The sequence below is a fragment of the Coenobita brevimanus genome, chromosome 79 (assembly GCF_032717465.1).
Source record: "Coenobita brevimanus isolate Jiangsu-jjx chromosome 79, ASM3271746v2, whole genome shotgun sequence".
In the NCBI taxonomy this organism is placed as follows: domain Eukaryota; kingdom Metazoa; phylum Arthropoda; class Malacostraca; order Decapoda; family Coenobitidae; genus Coenobita; species Coenobita brevimanus.
The window spans coordinates 31,946,333-31,974,304 of NC_137032.1; the positions used below are offsets into that span (position 1 = coordinate 31,946,333).

General features: G+C 42.4%; 1 protein-coding gene across 1 annotated transcript; it reads right to left on the minus strand.

Annotated features, from left to right (window-relative positions):
- On the minus strand, positions 1-27,800 carry LOC145409081 (uncharacterized). The gene is made up of 9 exons (XM_080279628.1): positions 27,771-27,800; positions 21,632-21,729; positions 18,684-18,858; positions 18,004-18,087; positions 11,643-11,885; positions 9,892-9,963; positions 2,233-2,553; positions 1,201-1,499; positions 1-1,104 (listed from the first exon to the last, which is right to left on the minus strand). Exons 1-9 carry the CDS (start codon positions 27,798-27,800, stop codon positions 93-95), a joined length of 2,334 nt encoding a protein of 777 aa, XP_080135754.1. The 3' UTR covers positions 1-92.
- Positions 27,801-27,972: the final 172 nt, after the last annotated feature.

Below are 27,972 nucleotides of genomic sequence, written 5' to 3' on the forward strand. Positions count from 1 at the left end.
TGTGTGTGTGTGTGTGTGTGTGTGTGTGTGTGTGTGTGTGTGTGTGTGTGTCTGTGTGTCTGTGTGTGTGTGTGTCTGTGTGTGTGTGTGTGTTAGGCAAGAGGCAGGGCTGGTGTAGTGAGTGGAATGGAGGTATGATCATCATCAGTCAGTGGTGTGGGTGGTGGTGTGATGGGCATGAGGGTAGTGTGGGTGGAGTCATGTGGCATGCGTGTGGTCCTCACCCTCACTGCAGTCCTACTGGCAGACCCACACAACTGCTTGCCCACACTCTTGGACTGGGGACTGGGGACCCCCACCTCTGACACACGGCATGGAGATGTGGCACCTTGTTGTTGTTGCTTGGTGGGGGAGGTGGATACCGTGGCCTTCACATCCCACTGTTGTCGGTGGTCTGGGTGTTTTGTGGCTGGTGCCAATGACCCAGCACTGCTGGCCACACCCAGCCCGCTGTAAGGGCTCCTGCGGTTGAAGTAGAGGCGAGTGGTCTTGCTGGCAGGCCCTCGTGGGGTGCTGCTGCAGCCAGGGCTCTGGGTGCCTCTAGGTCTTGGGCGAGAGTCCAGATGAGGACTGGAGGACATGGTGCATCCAGGGCTGTCTGGGGTGAATGGCAACACAGTGTGCGGTAGACCTGAGACTGCACCCTTGGGTGAGCCTGGGGCTGGGGCTGGGACTGAGGCAAGGGTGAGAGCTGTGGTTGAGGCCAGAGTGGGGACTGCTTGTGAGGCCAAAGTAGTTGCCTGGACTGATGCCTGGGGGTGCAGGGTCGGGGTGTGTGAGACTGGCCACTGCAGGAGCAGAGGCCCTGGCCACTGGTAGTAAGGGCCCACACCTGTGCTGTACTGGTACCATGGGACCACCATCATGGCCTGGCTCTGGGTCTGGCCGTGACTCAGGTTCAGGTAACCACATGCTGCCTGGCTCTGGGCCTGATCTGTCCCGATCCCACCACTGTAGCGGTCCGTGCAGGTCCACAGGACCTGAGTCTGGGCTTGGGCTGTCTTGGTGGGGGTCGGGCTGGCTGGGGAGCCAGACTCCTGTCCCCTGACCTGGCTCGGGGCAGATGGAGGGGTGAGGGGGGGTGGGGGGGGCCGAGTCACAGGACTGTGTGTGGGGTGTGGGGGCCAGAGGGAGGGTGGTGATGGGGGTGAGGGGGGCCGTGGGGTCTGTGCGAGGGGCCAGTATGGGGACACCACGTACCCCCCAATGTACTGCCCATACCCAGTCACACGACCCTGACCCTGACCCTGACCCTGACCCTGACCCTTACCCTGGCTCTGGCCTGACCCGCTCAACCCACTCCTCCCCACCCATTGCCCACTGGTCCATGCTGGAGTGGAGGGGCTGGGTGAGGGTGGGGTAGAGGGGCTGGCCTGGGTGGTGGTTGTGGTTGTGGTGGTTGTGGTAGTGCGGCCAAGTACGGCATAAGGGACGGGTCGAGTCTGCTGTTGATGTTGATAAAGACTCGACCGACTGTCGTGTCCACCCATCCTGCTTCCCTGCCAAACACAACACTGATAAACAACAATCATCATCAACACTACTGAATGTACTATTTCACTTTAAGGTGTGGATGTCTGTGCTGAGTGAGGGACACCAACCATCTGTTCATACCATGTACTGCTGCCTTCAGATGACTATATTTAGTGACAAGTAAATTATTTTCTGTACCCAGAAAATCATTTACTATACTGGGTGGTAACCATATGACCATATGATGCCTGGTGGTCTAATGGGTTTAGGTGCTCTAACCAGACAGGGTCCAGAAGGTTTATGTCCAAAGGGTGGCTGGGGTTACTGTTCACATAATACCACTGTGGCACATGAGGCTGGCCACCCTTGCCTCACAAGTCTGAACAATAGCCTAGCCCCAGACCCATACACTCCTGATGAGGCAAAAGAGGATTAGGTGATGGTATGCTTCACAAACATATTACCTGCACTGACTAACTCTAGGGGGAAATGACTAACTCTAGGGGGAAAAAAATATGAATGTTGAAAAGTCCTACAAACCATGATGGTCAGCTGGTCTGATTTCATCTAATATTCCCACAACCCAAATACTACATCATGGCTGCAAGAAAGTCAGTGAACCCATTTTAAGTTCAAGGGAGTCTCCTTCATTACCAGTAAAATCAACCCTCCAATCTGACTAAACATGGCCATCAACTAAGCTGAAAAAGGGATAGTGCTATTTGTCTGGTGTAAACAAACACTACAATACAATCTTACCTCAATAAAGTTGTTATCAGCCCATGTGGGTGTGTTCTTGTGTGTGGTGTGGGTCTGGATCTGGGTCTGGGATGGTCTTGATGGTCTTAAGTTGGCTGCACTGGGTCTAGGAGGTTGCTGCGAGAGTGGTTTGATCTGCAGTAGTGAGTCTGGGGGTCTAGCAGCGGTTGTGGCTGTGGCTGTGGTTGGGGTGGACGGGTCAGAGATGGTGGTGGTGGTGAAGGGTGGGCTTCTCTTGGTGGTGGTGATGGTTGCGGTGGTGCTGAAGGTGGTGGTGGTGGAGTCCCCCAGAGACACACAGGGTGGGGGGTCACACTCAGGCTGGAAAAAGTGCACTGTCATCGTCATCACCATCAGCAGCAGCAGCATTATATCAGCACAACCTTATATCCTACCAACAATGTTCATCACTGTACTGAAGGTTTAGTCATCATTTGATAACTTTGAATCTTTTTTTTTTTTTTACATTTCTCCCTATTTTTACATTTGTTGTCTGTCTATTTACATCTAGCCATAATTTTCAATAATTATTATTTTTTTTTACTTTAATTTTCATTTTTTCTTACATTTTCAAACTATATTCCTCTTCAAATCCAGCCATAATTTTTGACATCTCATTCAAAACAAGCAGTATTTTCAGTACTGTATAGAAATGTATGATGCAAGCAAGCACCAGGTAACTGCAAACAAATGAGTAAAATGCAATACACAGAGAGACACATACAAATGACTGACACACAAAAAACAAGGGCTACAAGCAATTGGGAGGGGGTAAAAATAGAACATACAACATGCAAAACAAAGCATACGCACAAGTTAACAGTAAATCCGACAAACAGGCACAAGCAAGCTGTAAGTAATTTGTAAAATTGATAAGAACAGATACAAGCAAATGATGAGGGGGGGTGGGATGCCTGACATGCAATAAGCAACAGACACAAGCAAAACTGAAAAGATGCACATGCCAAATCAAATCACAATGAGCAAAAGACAAAGATGTTGCTTCACCCTGGTCTGTCAAGTCTAGACGACTCATCAACCACAAGTAAGCAAACGCTTCTGTGTATCCTACAGGTACACTACAGTACATATCCTGTGTAGGGATCTGGCACCACCCTGTGGTAGACAGCAACTCACCAAGCTTGGACCCAGGACCTTTCCCATGGCCAGGTGCAAGGTAATATGAGGAGGTTTGGCTCCTGGGTGGATAATGCAGCTGCTCCACTCAGGAAGCAGTGTCACCACAAAAGTTCCTTGTCAGTAACAAGCACATGCAAAAGTGGATAGCAAAAACATGGTCTGCCTCAATACAAGCAAACAGCAAGCAGAGTTCAGGCACAACAGAATGCAAAAAAACAAGCAGAGTTCTGGCTGGTAAGCAGAGTTCATGCAAAACAAACAAAATAGCAAGCCAAGTTGAAGGCAAAAGAAAATTAAACATGCATAATGTGCTCACAATGTTGGTAGAGGACTGGGACATGCAATTAATAAAAATGTCACAAAAGCAAGAAGCATCACAAGCAAATAGCAAGCAGTGTTCTGGGAAAATTACAGGAGAAACAGTAATGATAGCAGCAAGCCAAGCTGAAGGCAAATGGCAAGCAGAACAAAAAATATCAAGAAGAGTTCTGACAAAATGGCAAACCAGTCCTGCAGAAAAGGCAGGCAAAGTAGCAATCCAAAAAACAAACCCAAACAGATAATATGCTCACATTCAGTAGCAGACTGGCTTCAGTACAAACAGCAAGCAATTCCAGCAAAGCGTTAAGAAAACATTGATAATCTGCTCACACTGTTGGCGGTGGATTGGGCTCAACCCAAACAGCAAACAGAGTTCTGGCAAAATGAGAACCACAATTCAAGCAAACCATCAAGCAAAGTAGAACCATCAAACAAATCAGATATGGATAATGTGCTCATAATGTTGGGCCCGAAACATGCCAAGTGCAAGCAGAGTTCCAGAAAAATGGCAGATAAAGTAGCAAGCAAAGTTCAAGGAAGCAGCAAGTTCAAGCCAAGTTCTGGCAACATGGTAGGCACAACTCGGGCAAAACAACAAGCAAATCAGAAGCAAGCAAACTAGAGGTGAAAGTTGGTAAGGAGCTCACAATGTAGGCAGCAGGTTGAGACAGGCAAGGAGTTAATCATTGTCTCATTTTTAGAGGCACCAACATGCTTGCATGCGTCGGCCTTGATCACCTAATGATAGCTCTCCACTCTGCACAATCTCTGGCAGCCTCCCTATTCAGTCTCTTAGCCTCGAGGTCATACTCTATGGCCTTGTTCCAGGCCTTATTTAGTCTGCCTCTCACAACCCTACCTCTGATATTTACACTACTCACCTTCTGCACCCAATTGTCATCTCCCATCCTCTAAACAAGCCCAAACCATCTCAATCTACCCATCGTTGTTCAGCAACTAGGGGTTTTTTACTCCTCCGTGGCCGAACCTCCGGAATTTGTTGGGACCCACTGGCTGACAACAAGGATGATTTTTCAAGTTTCAAAAACTGATTTTTTTTTTTTTTCTTGCCAAATTGAAGACAAATGTCAGACACACCTGGCAATATGATTCTGAGTTTCCTTGACCCATTTTGTACTGCGCAAAAAAGCACAGAAAGTGCGCAAATTTACAGACATATCAATTACACCTACTGTAGGTATTGCTGTATTTTTTTTTCTTTTTATGGAAAAACAATGTCAGTGGTGGTGAAATGGTGTGAAATGACTAGATGTGTGTATTCTGAAGTTCATTCATACATAATATGTGAGGTTTTAGATTAAAATATACATGAAATTACTTAGCATTTTTCGGTGTTTATTGTAGTATCGACTTATTATTGTACTCTGGGTGGTGGAGCTTGTTTAAAAAGGGAGGCAAGTGATTATATTTTTAGACCTAGATGAGATAAAGGTCATCCTTTCAGTGTACAAGCTCAACGCTGAGGGTTGAAATTTGAAATGACCTGCGATTTGCATCTCACACTAGATGACTGGGGGAAAGGGAAGGGAGGCCTTTCCACCTAACAAAACATCATGTGAACACAGCAAACACTGTAATGTTAGTGCAAGACAAAAGATATGTAAAATGATCCAAACCAGTACAACAAACCTGTGCAAATAGGTAAAGATACTCCCCAAAATGTATTTTTCTCATATTAATTTTTTTTTTTTTTTTTTTATGCCTGTATCTGTTTATAATCACATCCAGGGTAGTTGTTTGTTTCACAAGGGAGGAGAATGATGATATTTTCTGCCTGGGACGAGATAATAGGTGTAGCTGTGTGCATTTAGGCAAGGACAAAAAAAAATAAAAAATTCACTCATCACAGCCACAGGCGCTGAACTGACTGATAGGGTGTTTGGGAGTGTAGTGTAGGTTAATCTCAAGAAATCCGTGACATTCGTTCACTTCCCAAAAATTTTCGCAGTTTTCTGCAAGTCATGCTGCACCAACGCCAGCAACCAGGCTCTGAAAAATTGTTGTTCAACACTGGTGGCCCTAGAAGGGTTAACATCATCACTGTCCACCACTATCTTTCCTTCATGATTCTTCACACACTGCTCATCCATGATATCCCTGCTCTCCCTTTTCATCTTATTTACCACCTTAAATACCATATTCTTCCTTTCAGCACTATTTAGGTTATCCAATACCCAGTAATAAGTCTCCTATGGCCTTCTAGCCCTATGCTTGGCAGGCAACAAGTAAAAATGCCACTACATAAGCCATATGCAATATAAGCAATCAGTAAGCAGAATTCAGACGAAACAGAAAGCAAAATATCCAAGGAAATCAGAAGTCATCAAATGAGATAAAGTGGGTACCATGCTCATAATGCTGGCAGTGGGTTAAGACAGGCAATAAGTAAAAATGCCATCAAAAAAAAAAAAAAAAAAAAAAAGAGTCCAAGCAAAAGAGTTGGCAGAGTTCATATGAAACAGCAAGCAAAGCAGCAAGAATCAAACCAGGATAATCTAAAAACTCCACAACATAAGAAACAAGCAATACAAGCAAGGTGTGTCAATACAAGCAAACAGCAGGCAAAGTTCAACCCCACAGCAACCAGAATTCAAGCAGAGTGGCAAACAAGTACCAAGACAAGGTAAAGCAAAACAAGAATCACAGCAAGCACAGCCAAAGCCATTAAACAGAAATTAAATGTAGAAAATCTGCTCACAATGTTGGCAGTGGGTTGGGCTCAATAGTTGCGGTCAGGTACTATGTAGGCCGGCGCAGCTTGGGTCACCACACCGTCGCTGGATATGTAACTACCACCAGCCTGTCAGTTACCAGTCGTTGTCATCATCATCGTATCACCACCACCACCATTACATTTATCACCAAAATCATCACTCAGTCATCTTTTTCTCACACCACCACTAAATATGTAACTACCACCAACCTTTGCATATAATGACCGTGGGGAGAAACGATGCAGTTATGTGTGCTTACCAACAGTCATCACTTAGCACTACCATTATAATTAACACCAACTACAAAATCACCCCAATCCTTATGACTACATATTCTTCAGCCTATAAATAATAATTTAAAAAAAAAGCCAATGAATTAAATAAAATGAAACCACATTTCCTCTTAGCCCTGGCGGACTATAAACATCTTCCTTTCTTCTAGCTAGCTACCACAAGACACTCATACACCTTAGGTAAGATGTCTCTAGACTGTGGGGATCAAACAAAGTTAATATTTTGCAGCCCATGGATGCATTTTGTGTTCTGTTAATATCACACAGATCTATTCAACTTAAGCAAAATGTCCTAAGGTTGTGAGGGTTAAGGAATTCCAAAATCACTGTTAGCCAGGGTACAACTGAGGTTCAGTCTATCTAAATATAGCCAATGTCTTAATCCAATAAGGAAAGACCACAAACAAATTTTTGCCTTTCACTTTGGGTGTATTTTTTTGGCTGGATGTCCCACACATGGGGGTTTTGCGATATATAAAGATAATTGTTTTGATAAAATATTCCACACCAAATAACAGACCATATTTCCTGAGTAAAATGATGTCCAACATAATGTTAAAAAATAATAATAATCGGTGATGTGAGCTGTCAAATCCTGCGAGGCTGGAGCTCCACTGCCAGACGTATACCATTTGGTATAATAATAAACTCAAAGCTGTTCTCATTTTTTTTCTTTTATTATATCACTAATTTTCACTCTCACTTTCATCTGACAGCGTAATCTGAGTCATCAGACATCATTCCATCAGATCCAAATAAGCTGCCGCGGCAGCAAAACATCTCGTACAGCATGCCTCGACATACTTCTCGTACATGACAAGAATAACAGACAATAAAATAGTCCTTGCATGATGGCAACTCCTCGGTCTTGCCACCTCCTGATACTGAACCAATATTGGCATGCAAATATAAAAATATTGGCCCCAATACTGGCATGCAAATATAAAAAGTCCTGAAAATGTGTATGTGCCAAAAGATGGTTACAGACATTTCCTTAGTGACACATCGACGCGCCACCCGATGTGAAAGGGTTAACTCTTCATCATCAGGCTGACCAGTGTCATGTACAGACTGAGCCGTATGCCAGTGAGGTACCTAGGATACCTACCCACCCTATGGTTGTCACAGAAATGGTCGCAGGTTCAAAGGGTGGCGGGAAGACGCTTGCTGCTATACACATCGACCGGTGTTGCTCCATGCCCAAAATCATGACGGCTGTACACGTCAACCGGCACTTAGAGGCTGAGGCGCTCTAGTCGGACTGAGCCAGTGCAGGTTTATATCCACGGGATGGTTGGGGTTTATTGCTCATATAATGCCATTCAGGGATGAATAAGGCTCACCACTAGCATCTTAAATGCCAGGACCAACTTGCCTAGCCCTGGGCTCCTACACTCCTCATGGGACAACACAGGATTCAATGATGAATGGTTTAAAGAATTGTTATTATTTTTATCATCATAATCACTGTCATCGTCATCACCCTAGGGCAGGGTGAGGAGTAGCAATGTCCAGACAGCCAAAGTTTGCCCAATCCACTGGGCCAGGTTTCCATTCACTCATCATCCAAGCCCTTGAAATCCTGGCTCCATCTGATAGGCCCCCCAGATTTTACCACATTCTTTAGCTACACATATACCTATCTGGCAAAGCCAATCCGAACAATGTCACGTTAAAATGGGATGCCAAATCCATGGTCATGCACTTCACACAAAATTCATCCAGCCTGTTCAATCTTTTGTCAGTCCCTTCGTCTCACCAACTTCCATAGTTCTCTTCCTCATCTACTCATCCACCATATCCCTCCACCTTTTTCTTGGCCATCCTCACCTCCTCCCTCCTTCAAATTCATTCAGATATACCTTTTTCACCATTCTACTGTAATCCATTCTCTCATGGTCATACTATCTCAGTACACTTTCCTCAATTCATGTGTCCTCAGACTTTCTTATTCCACATCTTTCACAAATCACATTATTCCGTATCCTATCCACTCCCTGTACTCCACATACATTCCTAAGCAGACCCATCTCCACTGCTTTTACTCTTTGACTTTTCATTTTCATGCCACAACACAGTCTCACAACCAAATGTTAAAGCTGGCACTAACACGCCTTCATGTAAGCCTTACGCAGCTGCAACACTCAAGCCTGTTTCTTATCAAGGCCTTTATAGTACCAGCTACTTTCCTTCCTTGTGTCACTCTGCTTTCCATTTCTTTTGCACATTTTCCTCTCTTTTCTATCACTGTACCCAGGTATTTGAACTCGCCAATTCCAGTCTCTCTCCATTCACTGTAACATCACACTGGCAGCCTCCTTACCTCTCAACAACAATCACTTTACTCTTTTCTACATTTACTCTCAGGGCACAACGCTCACAGACATCTGCAAAACTCTGCACTATTCTACCAAACTCTTGTCCAGTATATGCAAGTAGCACTGCCTCATCAGCATACAACAAATTTGAGATATTCCATCCATCACCAATCATTACCAACATCATCCCATCTCCATTACTTGTGTTTTTACTTCTCTCATCACCTCATCCATATATATAGTGAACAACCATGGGGACATCACACAACCTTGTCCCACGCCCACAATGATCGTGAACCATTCATTTAGATGCCCGTTTACCCTTCTACATGCCTTACTGCCATCATAAAATCTCTTGATGGCACCTAGCAGCTTACTACCTACACCATACATGCACAAAACCTTCCACAATCCATCTCTGTCTACTTTGTCACATGCTTTTTCTAGATCCATAAATGCCATAAACACCTTACAGTCCTTCTCACAAGCCTTCACCACCATCTCACTGCAAATATTTGATCTACACATCCTCTGCCACTCCTAAGCCACCCTGTTTGTCACTCACTAGGACTTCTGATATCTCTCTTACTTTATAATAGTTCTTTTATACGCCTTCCCAACAACACTCAATTGACTTATGCCACGAAAATTCTTGCACTCACTTCACTCACTATTTTTGTACAGGGGTACAATCACTGCCTTTTTCCACACTACTGGCACATGCCTTGGATGAGTGAAACTGTGCCAGAACTGAAAAATCATGTATACTGATTTTAAAAAGCCTAGCTAAGTAGATGAAATAGTTACTCTAATCATGAAAGTGTTAAAAGTATCAGAGGCAATACAACTGACCTGAGGGAAGGATGTGGGACTCAGCCACCTCCACTGTGGGGTAGCCCACTGTTGCACTCCCACACTCTGCTGCTGCAACATATCATCATTGTTACCATCATCACAACCATTATCATCACTGCCATCATCACAATCACCAAGATCATGATTACCACCATCACTGTCATCTGACCGAACTCAAATACTAATAAGTCAAGTTTTACCAGCCAAGACAACATGTAACACCATAAGATACATTGGTGAAAGAAACACCAGAAACACCAATGTGGACTTAGTGTGTACTGACACTTCGCCTCACGGCTTCCTCAGAATACAACTGCTGATTATACAGTAACTGCATTCTGAGGAAGCCGTGAGGTGAAACATCAATACATGTTAAGTCGCACAATCTGTCTATGAACAGTGAGTCACCATGAGCTAAAGTTCCCCACAATCCCCCACCAGCATCATGCCCTTCCTTCCTTAATTCTTATTCCATCATTCCCTTGCTGTGTGCTTCATATTCCTACCACAAAAACATTTTAAGCAACAGAGCTGGCAGGGAAGTGTCAGTACACTTTCTGATTGTGATAGTATTGTTGACATACACACAGACAGGCAGACAGGTGTATGTCAGGGTGTTGCTGTGGGCTGGTAATGGTACTGTTCATATCAGATCTCTTATAAAGGCTCCAATATGCTTGCATGCATCATCCTCGGTCACCTAATGGCAGTTCTCAATGTTGAATTGAATTTAAACTGACATATTATTTTCCAGGTTCTTAAGTCTGATGAAACAAAGCATCTTCCAGAATTGTAAAAACTTCGGTTTGCATGCCGAGGTATGATGTTAACAAGCGAAGATCATTCTTTGTGCCTTGATCCTGCAGCTATTCAGTTGCCTTTCTCTGAATGGTCTTTCTCCTCCATAGACATAAGTTGAAGAATACATTGCCATTATTCATGATAATTTCTGTTGAATTTTATTAAAAGGCAGCTCAAGGCCTTTCTCTTTTCAAGAAGTTTTAATTTGGGGAGAGATGTGACAGATGATTACAGGGTTCAATTGCCATCATTTTTTTGTTGCAGATAAAGTCCATTACATATGAATGACATCACAATGCTTGTAATGGTAAAAGTTTAAATGAGTGTTGTGCACTAGTGAAGTCTTTACGAAGAACTGGTGTTCTTGAGAAACAAAAGACCAAATTACTATTATTATTGGTGGTAGGTGGGGACACTCACCATCCACTCACTCAATGTAGTGCTGCTTTGAGTGTCTGCCCTTTCCTCTTTTCCTTCCTTCCTCTTCTGTCTGTCTTTCTTTCGTTCTTTCTTCTTCTTTCTGCCTATGGGTGACTTTACATTCCCTCTTCTGTCTTTCTTTCCTTCATTCTTTCCTCGTCCTTCTGCCTATGGAAGACTCTACACTGAGTGACAAGCCAAATGGTTTCCTGTACACCAGGAAACCAATCACTATGCTGGGTGGTAACCATATAACCAAATTATGGCGCCTGGTGGTTTGGTGGGTAATTATGGCGCTCCAGTCGGATGGACCCTGTGTAGGTTTATATCTAAGGGGTAGTTGGGGTTTACTCCTCACGTAATGTCACTCAGGGATGAGCGACGTTGGTCACTCTCATCTTAATGTCAGGACCACCTGCATAGCCCCGGACTTCAACGTTCCTCATGGGGCAACACAGGATTGGATGATGGATGGATGGATTATTATTATTAATACATAGACAGATGCTGGTTTTCATATGACTTACCGTGGGCTGGTACTGGTACTGTGTAGGATAGTATATAGGCTGGTGTGTGTACATGATGGTAGGGTAGGATGTGGGTGTGGATGGCGCTGCAGGTGGGTGGAAGGATGGGTGGTGGTACTCTGAAGGGGTGATGACTGGCAGGGTGGAAGTGTAGGTAGGGTAGCCAGCACCACCACTGAAGAACACTGTACCACCACCACCCACAACACCACTGCTGCCTTCTAGCACACGTGGCGAGTAAGTCTGTAACAACACATTTAACATTACTACTACTACTACTTGCCCAGGCAACAGAAGCCACTTCCAGGTGCGGAAGCGGGCATCATCCAGCTCTCTTGAGTTTTCAGAAGAGGCTGGATGACTCCATTGCTGATACCTGTCCAGGATGCAACACAGCACCTCGTACTATTAAGCACATTATGGAAGACTGCATTGCACACAATCGTCTGTGCCAACAACACAACCTACACTCCTTGAGAGCTCTGTGGGAATGCCCAGTCTTGGCTGTAGCCTTCCTTTGGGACTCAAGGCTGTTCGGCCAGACTTCCTAGGGAACAACTAGAACAACTACTACTACTACGTCTATACTCTATTTGATTGTCCTGAGCAGCTGAGATGTATGGAGCAAGTAGGGTGTGTTTAATTCATGGCTGCTGATTGGCCGCCAATGATGTAAATCTACAGCTCTTCTTATTTAAACACACACACACATTATATATATATATATAGTAATCACTCTAATATCCGGACGCCCAATGTCCGAACATCCCCACCATCCAGACATCAGAATGTTTCATACTGTACTTTTTTCCATACTATACTTACCTCATTTCACTCTTTAATGTCCTTTATTGGTGTGAATAGGGTGTTAGGAGCTAGGCATGTGCAGTAGGAAGGTGTTTTTCTGAGTTAGGCTAGGTCAGGGTCCATAAGTACTAGTCCAGGAGCCAGTCACCAGAATGTTTATTATTGTATGAACCTACTTCTAAACCCTCATTTTATGTTTCTTTTGCATTTATTTCAGTCATTTATGTGCCTTATTGGTGTGATTTGGGTCTTAAATAGGTGCTATGCATGTCCAGAGGGAGTTGTATAGGTGTTTCTCTGAGTTAGGGTCCATAAGTACAAGTCCATAAGCTGGGGCCCAATATCCGGACAGAACCAATATCCGGACCTACCTATGGCTCTATTACGACGGATATTGGAGTGATTACTGTATATGGAGCCTCTGTGGTACAGTGGCGGAGTGTGCGTTTCGTACACGGGTGGACCAGGGTTCGCGCCCCGCCAGGGTAATAAACTTTGGGAGTGTTCACCCGGCCACGTACTGCATTGGCGGACACCAGGGGTGCTGTGGTTGAACCAGTGTCGCTTCCTGTAAAGTATGCTTGCACCCAGTCGGCTTGCGCGGGCTGATTACACTTGGTTCACAGACTACACACACATCCAAAGCTACTCCAACACTACAATTACACTAACAAGCACTTCTCACCCTATATACAATCTCTACTATACAGCCTAAACCACTTGGTAGAGATACATTGGCTGTATCGTCCCGACTTCAGTCGGGATAGGCCGGTCCTGCAGTGGATACTCAAAACGGCTGATGATGATGATGATGATATATATATATACATACATATATATATATATATATATATATATATATATATATATATATATATATATATATATATATTTTTTTTTTAACTGCCTGCAATATAAGCACCCAGTTTAAATATGGAATAATTCTGGAAGCTAAGGTTGTCAAAATTAGCTTTAAAAGCTTACTGTTATCAAAGAAAATTAAAATATGATTATAAGGTGTTATCAAACAATGAGTGACGTTTGAAGTAAATTATCCACCCACGGTGTACAGCCATGTCCGTATGCTGCACTGCATCCACCCACAGTATACAACTACATCTCCATGTTGCCACGTTACACTATAATATCCACCAACGGTGCACAGCCATGTCCACATGTTGCACAACAATACAGACCTGCATTTACTTCAATGACATCATCAGTGGCCAATCAGCAGCCACAAATCAAACACACACTACTTGCCCCATACATCTCAGGAGCACAGGTCAATCAACTAGACTAAACTACTACTATTACTACTACTACAATTATTATTACTACTACTACTACAACTACCAGTGTTACAAGTGCCAAACGCACCTAATTACTTCCTAAGAGTTGCTGGTAGTTGATGGGAAAGGAGAAATCTAAAATGTGAAGCTACTTAGACTTGAAACAATGTGAGTGTTCTTTTGTGGCTGAGTTTCCTGCCTAAGGGTGATGATTGTGTAGCTACACTCATTTTACTCCAACTTGGCTTAAAACTGCCATTTCTCCATCTTGAGTGTTGAGTTGTAACAGTAACACTAAAATGTGAGGCTAGTCAGGAAGAAGTGCTACGGAAAGGATGTACAGTAGGGCCAAACTAAGTTGACGTTCTCCATCACCAATCTATGTGAAAAAAAGCTGCGAAAGATGAACATCTAGGCTAAGGCTGAGTTAAGAGGGTATAGTTATCAAGCCTATAGCCACATTTCACTCATGGCATAGATCTTTAACCTTGACTTAGCCTAGTCTTTAATCATTTTGTAGCTTATTTAATTTTAGTTCCATGGCAGAAAGACACTGCTACAGCTCTACATGCTTTCTTAATTACTGCTTTGTGATCAGCACTATACTCTAGTCTTAATTGGTTATTACAATTCAGCACTCAATATGAAAAGAAGGCCATTTTAGGCCAAGTTCAAGTAAAAACCACACAGACCTCCCACGGCTGACAGTAGCGATCCATCTACTATAGTGCCTTTACTCTAACTTGGCCTATAAGTTGCCAGCTCTCCATTTTGAATGCCAATTGTTACATGTGGCCAATCAAATTGCTTATAATCTCACGCATCATTCAAAGCATTTATTATTCATTCGTGTTGTTAACATCGTGCTTAGCACTTGTGTGAACAGAACAGAGTTTTATAAATATCCACATCATGTGAGAGTAGCTGGCCTGGATGCAAGTTGTCGTTTGTTGAAGTGTTATATTGTGAGGTAAAATTTACCTGTATGAGTTTCTATCACTGCTGAGATGTAATTTTATGCCTTTCCAATGTGTAAGCGAATGCGCACATTCGTTTCTGAAGCTTTCCATAGACCCATAGCTGCAGTTACAACTACCTTTTCGAGCCTGCCCATGTTTCGACCTTGTTAATAAGTTTGTTATGCCTTTCGTGCTTATGTGAGTTTGTATATAAAAGCCTGCTGTCTGTTACCAAGTTGACTTGGCAGCCAAAGTTATACCAGTGTGCTGGTGTGCTCTGCTCTGGGACATTTTGTATGTGCGGTCAACCTCAAGAAGTCAAAACTGCAGAAGGTTGAATTTCTGGTAAGTCAAACTCAGACCAAGCCTTGCCACTTTGTAGTAATTTCCCTCAAATTTGTGGGAGAACTGGCCTTTTGTGTGAAGTTTTGTGGGAGGACATTTCAGCCATTAAATCGGTGAGAATTATTTGTGGGAATTTTATCCCCATATGAGAACTTTAGTGGATATTTTATCTTTAGTGGGAATTTTGTGGCAAAATAAGCCTGGCAATGTTGCCCCGACACTCGGGTCTGGCAGCCGGCCGTAGGCAGACGCACAGTCAGTCTGCATCTGACCATTGTCGGGGGAGGTCTCGCAACTGGCACTGCAGCCTATTTGTACTGTTTCACTTTTACATTTTAGTTTATTATATTCCAAGGGATACATTTTAGTTTATTATATTAAGTGTTACATTTTAATTTGATTGAAAAGTGATGTAAATAAGTGCAGAACTTTATGTAATTAAGTGATTGTTGTGCCCCTCCACATCTGTCTCCAACACAAGCTGCCTAACCTACAAAAGCTCTTCGCACAGACATTCACCAACCTAAGAAATTATATGCACTGAATTTGTTCTCTACTATTGCTTTACACATGCTAATAACCTACACTGTTGGTTTGTGTTCAAAGATTCACATACAATACAGTACTTCCTCAACTCTGTCTGCTAAGCCAAGCCTAACCTAGCCTAGGCTATGCAACCTCCTATCCTAGCATAGCCTATGATATGCATCAAACTGCTTTTATTGTTTATTTTTATTGCTTTATAAATGCTTCTTTGGTTTAATGTTAATAAAGAAGTAATCACATATAAGTTGCAATTACTGTGGGGGGTAATACAGTAATCCCTCAATTATCCATCACAATAGTGCCAAAGGCATGACCGGATACAGAGTAATATCCTCTATTGTACCCATACCCTACCTATACCCATACCCAACCTATCTGTACAGTACCCCTCCAAATTTTGCCAGTACTCTGTGGTCTTTTTTTGGACATCAAAAAACACGTTGCAATATGCGATGTAATCCAAAACACTAAGAAAACAATGAAAAAATAAATAAAATGCTAAACCTTTACCAATATGTAAAGTCTATCTATCTATCTATTGCCAGACACCATAATCCCATAAGGGGAGGCCATTCGACTCAGAGTTATTTGTTTTACAGGAAGGGGCACTAACCCTCCACCAACCCACTTGTTGACACGTAGGGAGCACGTATGGTTTGGTTACATGGTTACCACTCAGCGTTGTAAATGGTTTCTTGGCTTACAGGAAACCATTTGGCTTGTCACTAAATGTAAAGTCACCTGTAACAGAGAAAAGCAATAAGAAGTGACAGGAAAGATGGGAGAAATAGGAGAGAGGAGGGCAGGCACAGAAAAAGAATGATAAAGGCTAAGAAAGAAGTAGGCAGCACTACATCAAGTGAGTGGATGATGGTCGCCACCACCTACCACTTAATATGTAAAGTACCCCTCCTATTTTCACCAGTGTTCTACAGTCTTTCAGTTGTTTTTAGACATCAAAACATGCACTGCAATATGCAATGTAATCCTAAAAAAAAAAAAAAAAAAAAAAAAAAAAAAAAAAAAGTACTTACCATCCAGTGAACGGCGGACAGGCATCATAACCCGCCTGGTTGCAACAGGTGTACAGGTATCCCTTGTGGTCTAGTGGCTGACACAGCAACCTAGCAAAGGTCCAAGAACTCCTCCTCCTCCACCTGCTGAGGCCAGCCGATGAGCGGGGACATGTGGTGAGGCAATGAAGCCCTACCCATCTCAGGACTCTCTCAAACTAGCTGCAAGCTCGAGTCTAACGGTGACTCAATGGCTGTCGATGTGCTCGGTTTGGGGCTGAGAGTGAAGGCTGGGGTCGAGCAGGTGGTGGTGGTCGTGATGGGGAAAAGGGGTTGGCACTAGTGGGGGTGCTGGGCTTGAAGGAATTGATTTTTATCTGACAATAGGTGCAGCGATTCCGTCAGAGAATGACTGTCCCTGACTGCCCGCAGATCCATGGCCAGCTTGAGTGGCACCAACTCCCTGTCGCACTGAGGGTGCTCAGCATACTTGAGCACCACCTCAATGCCAGTCCGCAGCGCACCAAGATGAGGGAGTGATGGAGTGGCTGGGATCTCTCTTCTGTCTACAGGTAACTACACAGAGTGACAAGCCAAATGGTTTCCTGTACACCAGGAAAACATTTACTATGCTGGGTGGTACCATATAACCAAACTAAGGTGCCTGGTGGTTTGGAGGGTAATTAAGGCACTTCTACCGGATTGAGCCTGTGTTGGTTTATATCCAAGGGATGGTTGGGGTTTACTGTTCACTTAATGCCACTCATCCCTGAGTGAGGCTGGTCACTCTCCTCTTAAATGTCAGGACCAACTTGCTAACCCCAGGCTCATATGCTCCTCATGGGACAACACAGGATTAGATGATGTATGTATGTATGTAACCTTGGGATAATTTCTGCAAGTCTTAGTTTAACAATCTTTTTGAGCCTGTTTTGACTTCGTTCTTGTAGCTTTAATTAGTGTTAAGTAAACTAAGTTAAGTATTTTTATTGCCTATTTCATTCCCCCATTTGGTCACTGCTATTTATTTTAGACTTTATTACCATTTTTCCCCCTTCTAAGCTTAAGACTTGGTGTGGCCAGCCACCCCCTTGTACTCTAAAATTTCCTTTGTGAACATTACCTTAATCTTCAGGCGGTCAGATAAGCTTTTAGCCCCACCTCGCCATAAAACAAGTTATAACAACAGATTAGCACTAGAATATGATCCTAGTCATGAAGCAATCCGAAAGGATACAGAGTGGGTGTATAGTGTTTTTCTGCAACTGAGCCGATTGAAACATACTGCAAAAGGGCAACAATCTGGGCAAGGATAAGGTGAAAAAAGAGTAGCCTATACGAATACAATTACCATTTTAGAAACAAAGGCACTCCCACATAAACCCAGCTGTAGACTTACCTTTATGTAACCAACATCAGTGACTTGTTTCTTAATGGCTGGAGCAATGTTCAGCTTTCTGTCCTTCAGCATAATATTGTCCGCCTGAAAAATACATACGGCATTATTAAACCCACTGAGCCTTGGGCTGTCTTTTCTGTTTTGTTCTTCCATATCCTGATAATTTTATTCAGCTTAGGATAGACTTTCTGAACTGGAGGGGTTAGATATACTCTTAATGAACCTCTACAATATGAGAGGACATTCCTTAGTCTAATACAGCAATCTATTGCTATATATCTGGCCAGAAACTTAGTTGAAATAGTTGTTTGCTATCCAACAATTCATCTGTCTAAAGCCAGATGCCTCAGTACCAGAAGACATGGTCACAAACACACAGCCTCCATCTTACCCTGTCCACCACCACCAGGCTGCCCTCTCTTCACGTCAACCAACCCTTATCCATTGTACCCCATCCCTCCATCTCATTCTCAGCATCCATCTTCCCCCCCACCCATCAGACTGCCCTCTCTCCAACTCAACACACCCTTCTCTCTCATCCTAGGTCTTCCTCTTTTCCTCACTCACATACTTTCTCCTAAACCAGGATGCAGTCTGCATACAATCCACCACCTGCATTAGCTTATTTTAGTCTCCTCTTTCAGCCTTCTATGTTAACCAGGATGGCTCCTATAACACACCTCCTGTGTCAGCCTCCTTGCCTCCTCCTCAGTCTCAAAGGTAACAAATCCGTAACCCTTGGACACTCCCGCGCGATCGCTAATAATCTTGGTGGCCTTCACTGTGCCGTACTTTGAAAATAACTCCAATAGGTCCTGCTCTGTTGTGCTTGCTGAGATCCCACCCACAAACACTCTGAAATAAAATGGTAATATCAGTTATGGTATGTTTCTGGGTGGGCTCTCTAGCCACATATCTTAATCCCACCCACAAATGCTCAAATACAGTGACAATATGGGCTATGTTTCTGGGTTCTATCTACCTATCAATCTATCTAAAGCAAGATTAATCCCAACCACAAACACACTGGTTAATAACAATAATAAAGTATGGTAACAACACATTCTATATTACATTGTTTCAGTGGGTGCTGCAGAGAGGTGCCAACATGTGGTGCTCCTGATATAGCCAGGCAGCTCCAACATCCCTCAACTCTCTCCCTACCCTCAACTGGAAAGGATGCACTGTAAAAAGTTAACTTAAGCCTGCAGTCTGGATTCACAATTTAGATCAGCTTAGAGCAACAACAACCCCTTCGAGGTTAATTTCATAATTAGAAGGGCTAAAATTAATGAGTAAATTACCTAACTTTAATAACAATTCACTATGGGTAACAAGAATAAAAAAATTACACTCCTGAGTGAAAGGTTAACCATTTCAGTTCAATTAAAATCAAGCATATTGCATTTTATTCCAGCTAATGGCCCATACATGTGGTGGTTTATTCAGTTTGGAGTACAGTACAACCTCACCATGATGGACTAATTGGAGACCAAGCCAGTCTGAAAAATATGAAAGTCCGATAAAAGTGACATCTGGAATTCCCCCTGCCAACCCAGACTTTTTCCAATATATCAGACATTAGTCCGGATCACACCAATGGTTTTTCACTGTGGCGTCACCAACTGTTTTCACTACCACTGCAGTACTGTAATGTATTATACATTCACTGCAATAATCCAATGGTACAATACCGGTATATATAATAATACTGTACTGTGCACTGATAAAAATGTTTTATTTACCTGACTGTGATGAATGTAGCTGAAATGGTCCATTAGTGGAGTCTGTACAGTGGAGATGATTGTGCTGGAGAGGTGGGTGACACACTTATTTAATTTAAGGCACTTATACTAAACCAGTACTGTACTATAATGTACTTTAAGGTAAGCAATCAGGAAAATTTTGAAACAAATTACACTGTACAGTACTATACACTTACAACTGAAGGTGTTCCAATAATGTTAGCATTTGATACTAATGTAGATCACTTTCCTAATTTTTTAGCACTTAAAAAATACTATATTGTTACAACTTATTTAATCCGTACCATCCCAGGCATTTTTGCAATTTTATACCCACCCAATCCCGGACCAAAAATGGAAAAAAAATTTAATGCATAAAACAATCCAAAAGGAAAAGCACAAAAAAAAAAAAGTACTCCTTATAGGAGAAATAAGTGCAGGATGGCCGTCCATCGTGTTTCTGGCCCAGTTTCCCAAGCCGTGAGCTATGTTTTCCCACCCAGCTGGGCAGGATGAGAGAGAACGGGGAAGGAGAATGGGGGAATCCCCGTTCTCAATATCCTTCTCCACTGGCTCATATTCCTCCCCAGAAGAGTTGTTCAGGTCTTCCTCTTCTATAGAATCACTAAATGAAGGGACAGAGGGTCCATGTGACAGTGTCAACCACCTCCTCCAGCCCAATACAACGGAAAAATGGCGTGACTTCCGCGACATTCTAACACTGTGAAGGACAGTGGCACACTGATGTTACCCAGCCATGCCGAACCAAACTCAGTGCTACATGTGCTTGTGCACAATGTTGCCAATACATTAAGCTACTTCTTGGCAAAAACTGAGCTAGATTAAAGCAGTCAAAGACACGCAACAGCACTCGAATTATGCTGTCGGCACCATCATGTCGCTGCGATTACTTGAGACATTTTGTACCGTCGGCACCATGCCGACGGCGGGATTGTATGGGTTAAAACACTTTTCAAATACAGGTATTCCTCAATATACGATACCCTATATCGATACCCCGATTTAGCGATGGGGGTAGAAATACCACCATAACCCACCTAACGATGGCCAAACCCTGGTTTAACAATGGGTTTTTATTTTTTTATTACCGATTTTGATGATATTTTCAACTAAAATTGTGTGTTTAAGTTGATTTATAAACTGTTTTTAGACTATGATTAATGTTTTAGCCATGGGTGGGGTGAACATTGTCATTTTATGGTACAGTTTACTAAGCTTGATTTTTTTCCCAGACTTATATATGACAATTTTCTGATTTTATTCGTTGGATTTTGTGCGTTATTTACAGGTGTTAGTCCCGGGCTCCTATGCTCCTCAAGGGGCAATGCAGGATTGGATAATAGATGGATGGATGGTTAGGCTTAGGTTAGTTTCTTTTACACCTGTTAGGCAATTTAGATTAGCTTTAAACTAGTTCCTGGATTCATTTGGGAGAGTTTAGGACTTGGTTGAAGGGGAAACCCAAGGCTCAAAAACACATCCCTATACTTTACATGTTAAATCTACCCCAAGATACTATACCCTACCTATCGATTGGTTTTTACTTAACCAACAGCACCGATAATCCGGGGTAGCTATACCTGTACCATACTGTACACTTTACACACCTCCTCCATTAAAAAAGGGGGAAGTCTGGGCGTCACCAGTCTGGACTTAAGTCATATTTATGGACTTTTCCTGAAAAATAAGTGATGCTACGGCCGCTCCAGACTTAGGTCAGTATGAGAGGCCTTTCCCAAGTTGCAAAAAACAGTGTGGCTGCAGCAGGCATCAACAACAGAACATTACCCATATTCATAAAGTTAAAAACAAAATACAATATAAACTACCAGAAATGTAAGTCACTGTGTGTTGATTCTGACCTGTTAGGCACAAGGGTTCCATACTTTGGTGCGTTATTGCCCACACTGCTGGGAGCCGGGGATGGGGAGCCGGAGATTTCTGCACTGTTGCTACTAGACTGGAATAAAATTACAACAATATTACACCACAATGTACACATAGGGGAGAGGGGGAAAGGGAGATCAAGGATGAGGTGGAGGGATGGAGTGGAAAGATTTATGAGAGATGGGGTGCAAGTCTGGTGGAAAGGCAGCCAAATATCAGGGGACAAGGCAACTAAGGCAATCAGTCTGCAGCCATCCTAACATGATTGAGGCATCTGACTACAGACAATGGAAGTTTTCACTGTAAGTTAGGGATGAATTCCAATGCACCATATCAATTTCTTCCAAACAAATACTGTAATGCTGGAGAGGGATTCCTTCATATGACTGCAATGTTACAACTGGGCTGACTCAACTCACTTACATAAACATCCTTCAGGAGGATAGTGAACTGTTGGAAATGGGGGCAACTTCTCCCTGCAGTCCACCAGGTTCACATTTCTGATGAACTTGAGGCTGCTGCTGCTGGCAACTGCTACTACTAGTACTATTGTACTGGTACACTACTACTACTACTACTGTTATTCACACAAACGATGCTGGAAAAAGGGGAAATCTGGCAAATGAGCTTTATATATAGCAAAAAAATTCAACAAACATTTCCTGTGTAACTTATGTATGGATGTCTGTGAAAATTTCCCATTCAGAGACCAGTGCCATGCTGGCAAGTGTATGTTAACTCCCTCTGTTTTACAATAAACTTAGCTATTCAATCCTATATCCTAAACTTCTGCAGGACCTGAGCCTATGCCTTCTGTCTGCCTCTAGATGTTCTTCCCTCCATAATCATACCCACAACCTTCCTCAACCAGTCTCCCTTGCCTCTTTTCTATCTACTGCCAGATTCCTTAATTCTGTAAAGGGTGGCCACAAACAAATCACCTCCAAGTCACCCTCTTTGCCACTTAGCTGCCCTCTCTGCAACTCACCCCCTCCTCTCACATGCATCTCTTCACTCCAGCCGTGCATCTCAACCTTGGTCTCTCCCTCCACCCATCTCCTCAACCCCACTTGCATACATTCTTCTGGCCAGCCTCTCATTCTCCATCCTCTCCACATAACCTTTTTCTAAGCATGTCTAAGTCATCTCAAGCAAACATTTCCCAAGGCCAAACTATTTTGATATTTCTCGTAATGCTCCCTTCTACTGTCATTTTCTATGAAATGTGTTCACCATCCTTCTGGCTACACCACTGAATGACATTTTACCAATAGCATACTCTTACCACCACCAAAAGATTTTATTTATATAAGATTTGGGTATTTCTGCAGTTTCAGTCACACTCCTCTTAGGCTAGTCAGAGTTGACCATATTAGCTTAGCTCAGCTGAGTTCAGTAATGTTAGACTAGTCAGGTTGGGTTTGATTAAGTTAGAAAAAAAAAATATCTGAACTTTGACTACCCAAAACTGCAAAGTTACAATGGTTTGGACACTTTTCAGAATGTTATATATTACAATCAAACCTTCACTAATATGGGGCCCTACCAGTACTTATCATTATAAGAGTGTTTGGAAGTTCCCTGTAAAAAAAAAAAAAAAAAAAATACAGTACACTGAAGGAAATAAATCAATCTAACACCTGATGATTTTGCTTAGCCAAGAGAAATCCTACAGATCTGATAAACAAGGACAGACAAATACCCCTTCATGAATTAAAAAACTACACTAACTATCATCATCATCAGCCATTACAAGTTCACTGCTGAACAAAGGCCTCAACAAACATTTTCCACGAATTTCTTGACTGAGCCAATCTCTGCCATGTTTTGCCTGCACACTTTGTATATTTATACTTCCATAGCTTGACAAATTGAAATCCATCAAGCAAGGGGACTCACCTTTATGAACTGCTAAAATAGTTTAATGGCTACATTGTTATTAAGATCGCAAACCATGAAAATACAAAATACACATGGCTAATGAAATAATGTCAAGTTTAAGCTTGGTTATACCCTGTATGGTACTGGGGCTAATTTTCACTGGTCGACGATTTATGATTCATGTACCATACACTAGTCAGGAAATGCACGGTAATGACAGATTTTAGTTAAAATTGTATAAAAGTTGAAAAAAAAAAAAAAAAAAAAAGTACAGCAGTTAGGGATGTGTCAATCTATGTATCTATCTATTGCCAGACACCTTAATCCCGCAAGGGGTGGCCACAAACGAATCACCTCCACGTCAACCTGTCCCCTGCCATTTCACTGCCCAGCTCCCAGCTCACACCCCCCGCTCTCATATACCTTTCCACTCCATCCCTCCATCTCATCCTTGGCCTCCCTCTCCTTCTCCCCCCTCCACATCACTCACATACACTCTTCTCTTCAGTCTCTTGCTCTCCACACGGCCAAACCACCTCAAAGCATTGCTCCTAACGCTTCCTATCACATCCACACCATAATGCTCCTTCACTTCCTCATGTGGCAGTCTGTCTCTCCCTGTGACTTCACATGCTCCTCTCTAATAACTCATTTCCACTGCTCTCACTCGTGACTTCTGTCCCTCCAAGGTCCAATCTTCACTTCTATACGTTACAGTTGGCATCACAAGACAGAACTGTCATGCAGTAACTTTTTCACGTCCATGCTCACTTCCATGTTTCTCATCACTGCTCTCAAAGAACCAGCAACTTTCCTCCTTGTTGCACCTTTTCAAGCACTTCACCCTAACTTTCATCCTTACTCATCACACTACCCAAGTACTTAAATGTACTCACATTTTCTATTTCCTGCTCATCCAACCTTACTGTACATTCACTGACTTCACATCTCTCGAAGACCATAACTTTACTCTTCCCTATATTCTTTAGATTCCGTTTCTTACACACACTCCAAAACTCATCTACCATGCCTTGAAGCTCCCCTTCATCTTCACTTAACAGTACAGTATCATCTGCAAAGAACAGTACAGGGAGCTTCCAAACACTGCCCTCTCTCACTAGGGCCACTCCTACATCCACTTCCCTACCTTGTATCTCTTTTATCACCCCTGTTTCAATCCAACCTTCAAATACAAAAATTCACTCAGTTCACTATCCACACGCACTGAAGCCTTAGCACCCTCATACATACTCTTCACGGCATTCAGCAACTTCCCATTTACTCCATATATTCTTAATACTTTCCACAATCCTTGTCTATCCACCCTGTCATATGCTTTTACCAAATCCATGAAGGTTGCATACAACTTCTTTCCCTTTTTCTAGAAACTTTTCCACAGAAGATCTACTGTAAGAATGAATATCTGATCTACACAACCACACAACTTCTTCCCTTCCTAAAACCTCCCTGTTCTTCTCCAACAACTCCTCTGTTATTTCCCTATTTCTGTTAACAAGTATCCGGCCAGATATTTTTCGTATTACACTAAGAAGACAAATGCCCTTATGATTACCACATACCGGTACTTCTTTTTCTCCTTTTCCTTCTAGCAATACCTGACTTCCAGTCCTCTGGGACTCTACCTTCCTCCCAGGCCAATCTGCACATCTTCCACATCCATTGTACTACTATCTCTCCCCCATGCTTCAGCATTTCACCACACACTCCATCAATTCCTGGGGCTTTCCCCATTTTAACTTTCTTCATTGCTTCCACACTTCCATCCTACTGATTTCTTCCTCTCTTCTCACATCCCTGTCTCCCAGCCACTTACACTCACATTACTTTCATTCTCTGTGTTCTCTATTAAGGAAACACTGAAACTATTATCGAGGTTATTAGCTTACTTGTACAGTACATGAAAGTTCTACAATTTCAAATCCCTGCAGGCTGGAAAATTATGAGATTTACTTATAGCTACTGTGATTAATTTCTAACCTCACCAATTTAAAATCCACATGCTTAGGGGAATATCACAAGGCTGCTGTGGACATGCATAAGCATTTCATTCTATATGCATGACTACGGTACAATATATGTTTTAAGGAAACCATATGTCTTACTTTAAGAAGAACTTTCCCAAATCAGCTCTTCTTCTCCTGACAGTCTTTTATATTTTTTCTGGTTCTTTTTGGGGTGGTAAATTAATGTTTCATGTTAAATTTCTTTCCCTACTGTTTTCTGCCATGCTCTTGATGCTGTATCAACTGTTTCTCGAATGTAAAGGTGGTCAATTCCAACGTAAGTCTCAGTTGCCTCTTAGTACTTCTTAACTTTACGTTTTAACCTAAACTAACCAACCTAACCTAAACCAGCAATTTAAGCTAACCTAACCTAACCCAAGCTAACAAAGATTAGAGTAAGTTTTAACCAGTCTGCATCAGTGAGACATAAGTAACATAAGCAATTGTTTACCATCATGAAAACAGAAAAATACAGAATACAAAGTGGAGTACAGTACTAGCAACTGAATTGGTATGGTTCTCCTGATGCTTAGAGGAAAACCTACATTTACCTGTTTTACTTTCCACATCCACTCGCAAGATACGGTACTGATTAATTTTCTACTAACAGAGGGTAACATTCATTGGTATTCATCAATATCACTGCTTTTCTTCGACAGCACATCCTTTGCAAAAATTTTTTTTATAAACTACAGACGGTGTGGCCCATCAGGTGTCACTCAGAATTTAAAAAAAAAAAAAAAAAAAAAAAATGAACCAGTCACATAAAAACAGGACAGAATTTAAGTCGTTTCAGTCACATGTCTTGTTCAGTTTGTTAAGTCTTTAGATTAGAGCAGATTAGTTAGGTATGCAAGGGCCCAGACATACATGCCCCTGAACATGTGATCATCAAGAGGAAATGAAGCTCAGGGATCCGTCCAACATTCAGACCCAAATACTGAAGCAGCTCTAATCCGGTGCTTCATTTTGTCTTGTCAATCACATGTTCTGGTGCAAGTGTGTCCAGGCCCTTAGGTTTGTTTGGGTAGACTAGATTAGTTAAGTTAGGTTTCTTACAAAAAGCCATCAGAAGAACTGCAACTGCCCCAAAATGTAAATTTACCATACTGTATTCATCCAGGTATGGATTTAGAGGAGGGCATAAGCCCCTCTTCCATTTTTGAGAGAAAAGTGATTACTTGTTAAAAGTGATATTTACCCTAATATATACACTAAATACTTACTGTACATTGCATTTTTCTACATTACTGTACTCCTATGATTAAACAAGTAGAGTACATTATAAGTGCACTCTGATATGAGTTTGAAGGTAAATTTTTACAAGTGGACAATACACCCCCCAGGTAGTGCAACATATTTTTCTGGCTGTTTTTGATGCGATTCGAATGTTTCTGACCTTCATTTTTTCGGAAATGCCACTCACCAAACACAATCAAACTAACCAAACCAAACCCAACATACCTAACCTATCTTGGGGAAGTAATAATCAATTTCCGAATGGGGTAATGGTGGTTATTTGTGATCCTTTGGGACTATACTAAACGATAATGGTGCTAAAATTCCAAAACTGCCTATTGCCCACTTGTAAAATAATACCAGTTTGAATGGATTGTTATATAAAAGCACAAGGAATCACACACACACACACACACACACACACACACTTTTCCAAAGTTGTGAATTTGGCCCTATTCATCCTACTCTGCCATTTCTTTTGCAAATTAGTTTCCGGTGTACTTTTATTAAAACTGGAAGTTCTGACTCAGGTGTCAGATGCGGTAATGTCAAAATCAAACCAATCACAAAAAAGAACTTAAGAAAATAAAATCTAAACGCAAAAAACGTGAGAACTGAAAAAACAATTCTATGTAGCCGAGAAATCCTAACAGCCTGATAAGGATACACACAAGCACCCTTCGACATATCCTTAAAACCGGCTCATTTTATTTAGTTTGCTCCCTATCTTGAATATTCTTACTATTTCATATATAAACTGGATGGAAAATGTCACAAGATACAGCTTTAAATGGCCTACACATGGTGAAAATCGGCGACAATAATAATCAGCCCGTTTTCCAGCCAAGACTCCATTGCCAAACCGGAAAAATTTGTTCTGATATTACTCAACCTCCATTTCATCCTCGGGTGAACCGAAGTAAGGGGCTTTTAATACGTAATGGAGTTAATAACTCGTGCCATTACTCACCATATTTACATCTTCCGAGTGACACAGCATGAGTGACTGCAGCCAAACCCCGTCACTACCACAGCACCACTACCACACTACCACAGCCCTCAGGTGGTGCGCAAAGGCTACCACTATTTTTAGGATGGGGGCGGTTACCTTCTCTAATGCCTCTCTCACACGCCGCTTTAAGGCTTTTACTTAACCTTTCGCGTATGGTGCT

Excerpts from the sequence above, each read along its gene's own strand:
- LOC145409081 (XM_080279628.1), bottom strand. The coding sequence starts at position 27,800 with ATGCTGTGTCACTCGGAAGATGTAAATATG. Across the intron at positions 21,730-27,770 it reads ACTCGGAAGATGTAAATATG|TCTAGTAGCAACAGTGCAGA; the intron begins GTGAGTAATGGC and ends ATTTTATTCCAG. Across the intron at positions 9,964-11,642 it reads AGTACCAGTACCAGCCCACG|CAGCAGAGTGTGGGAGTGCA; the intron begins GTAAGTCATATG and ends GATATGTTGCAG.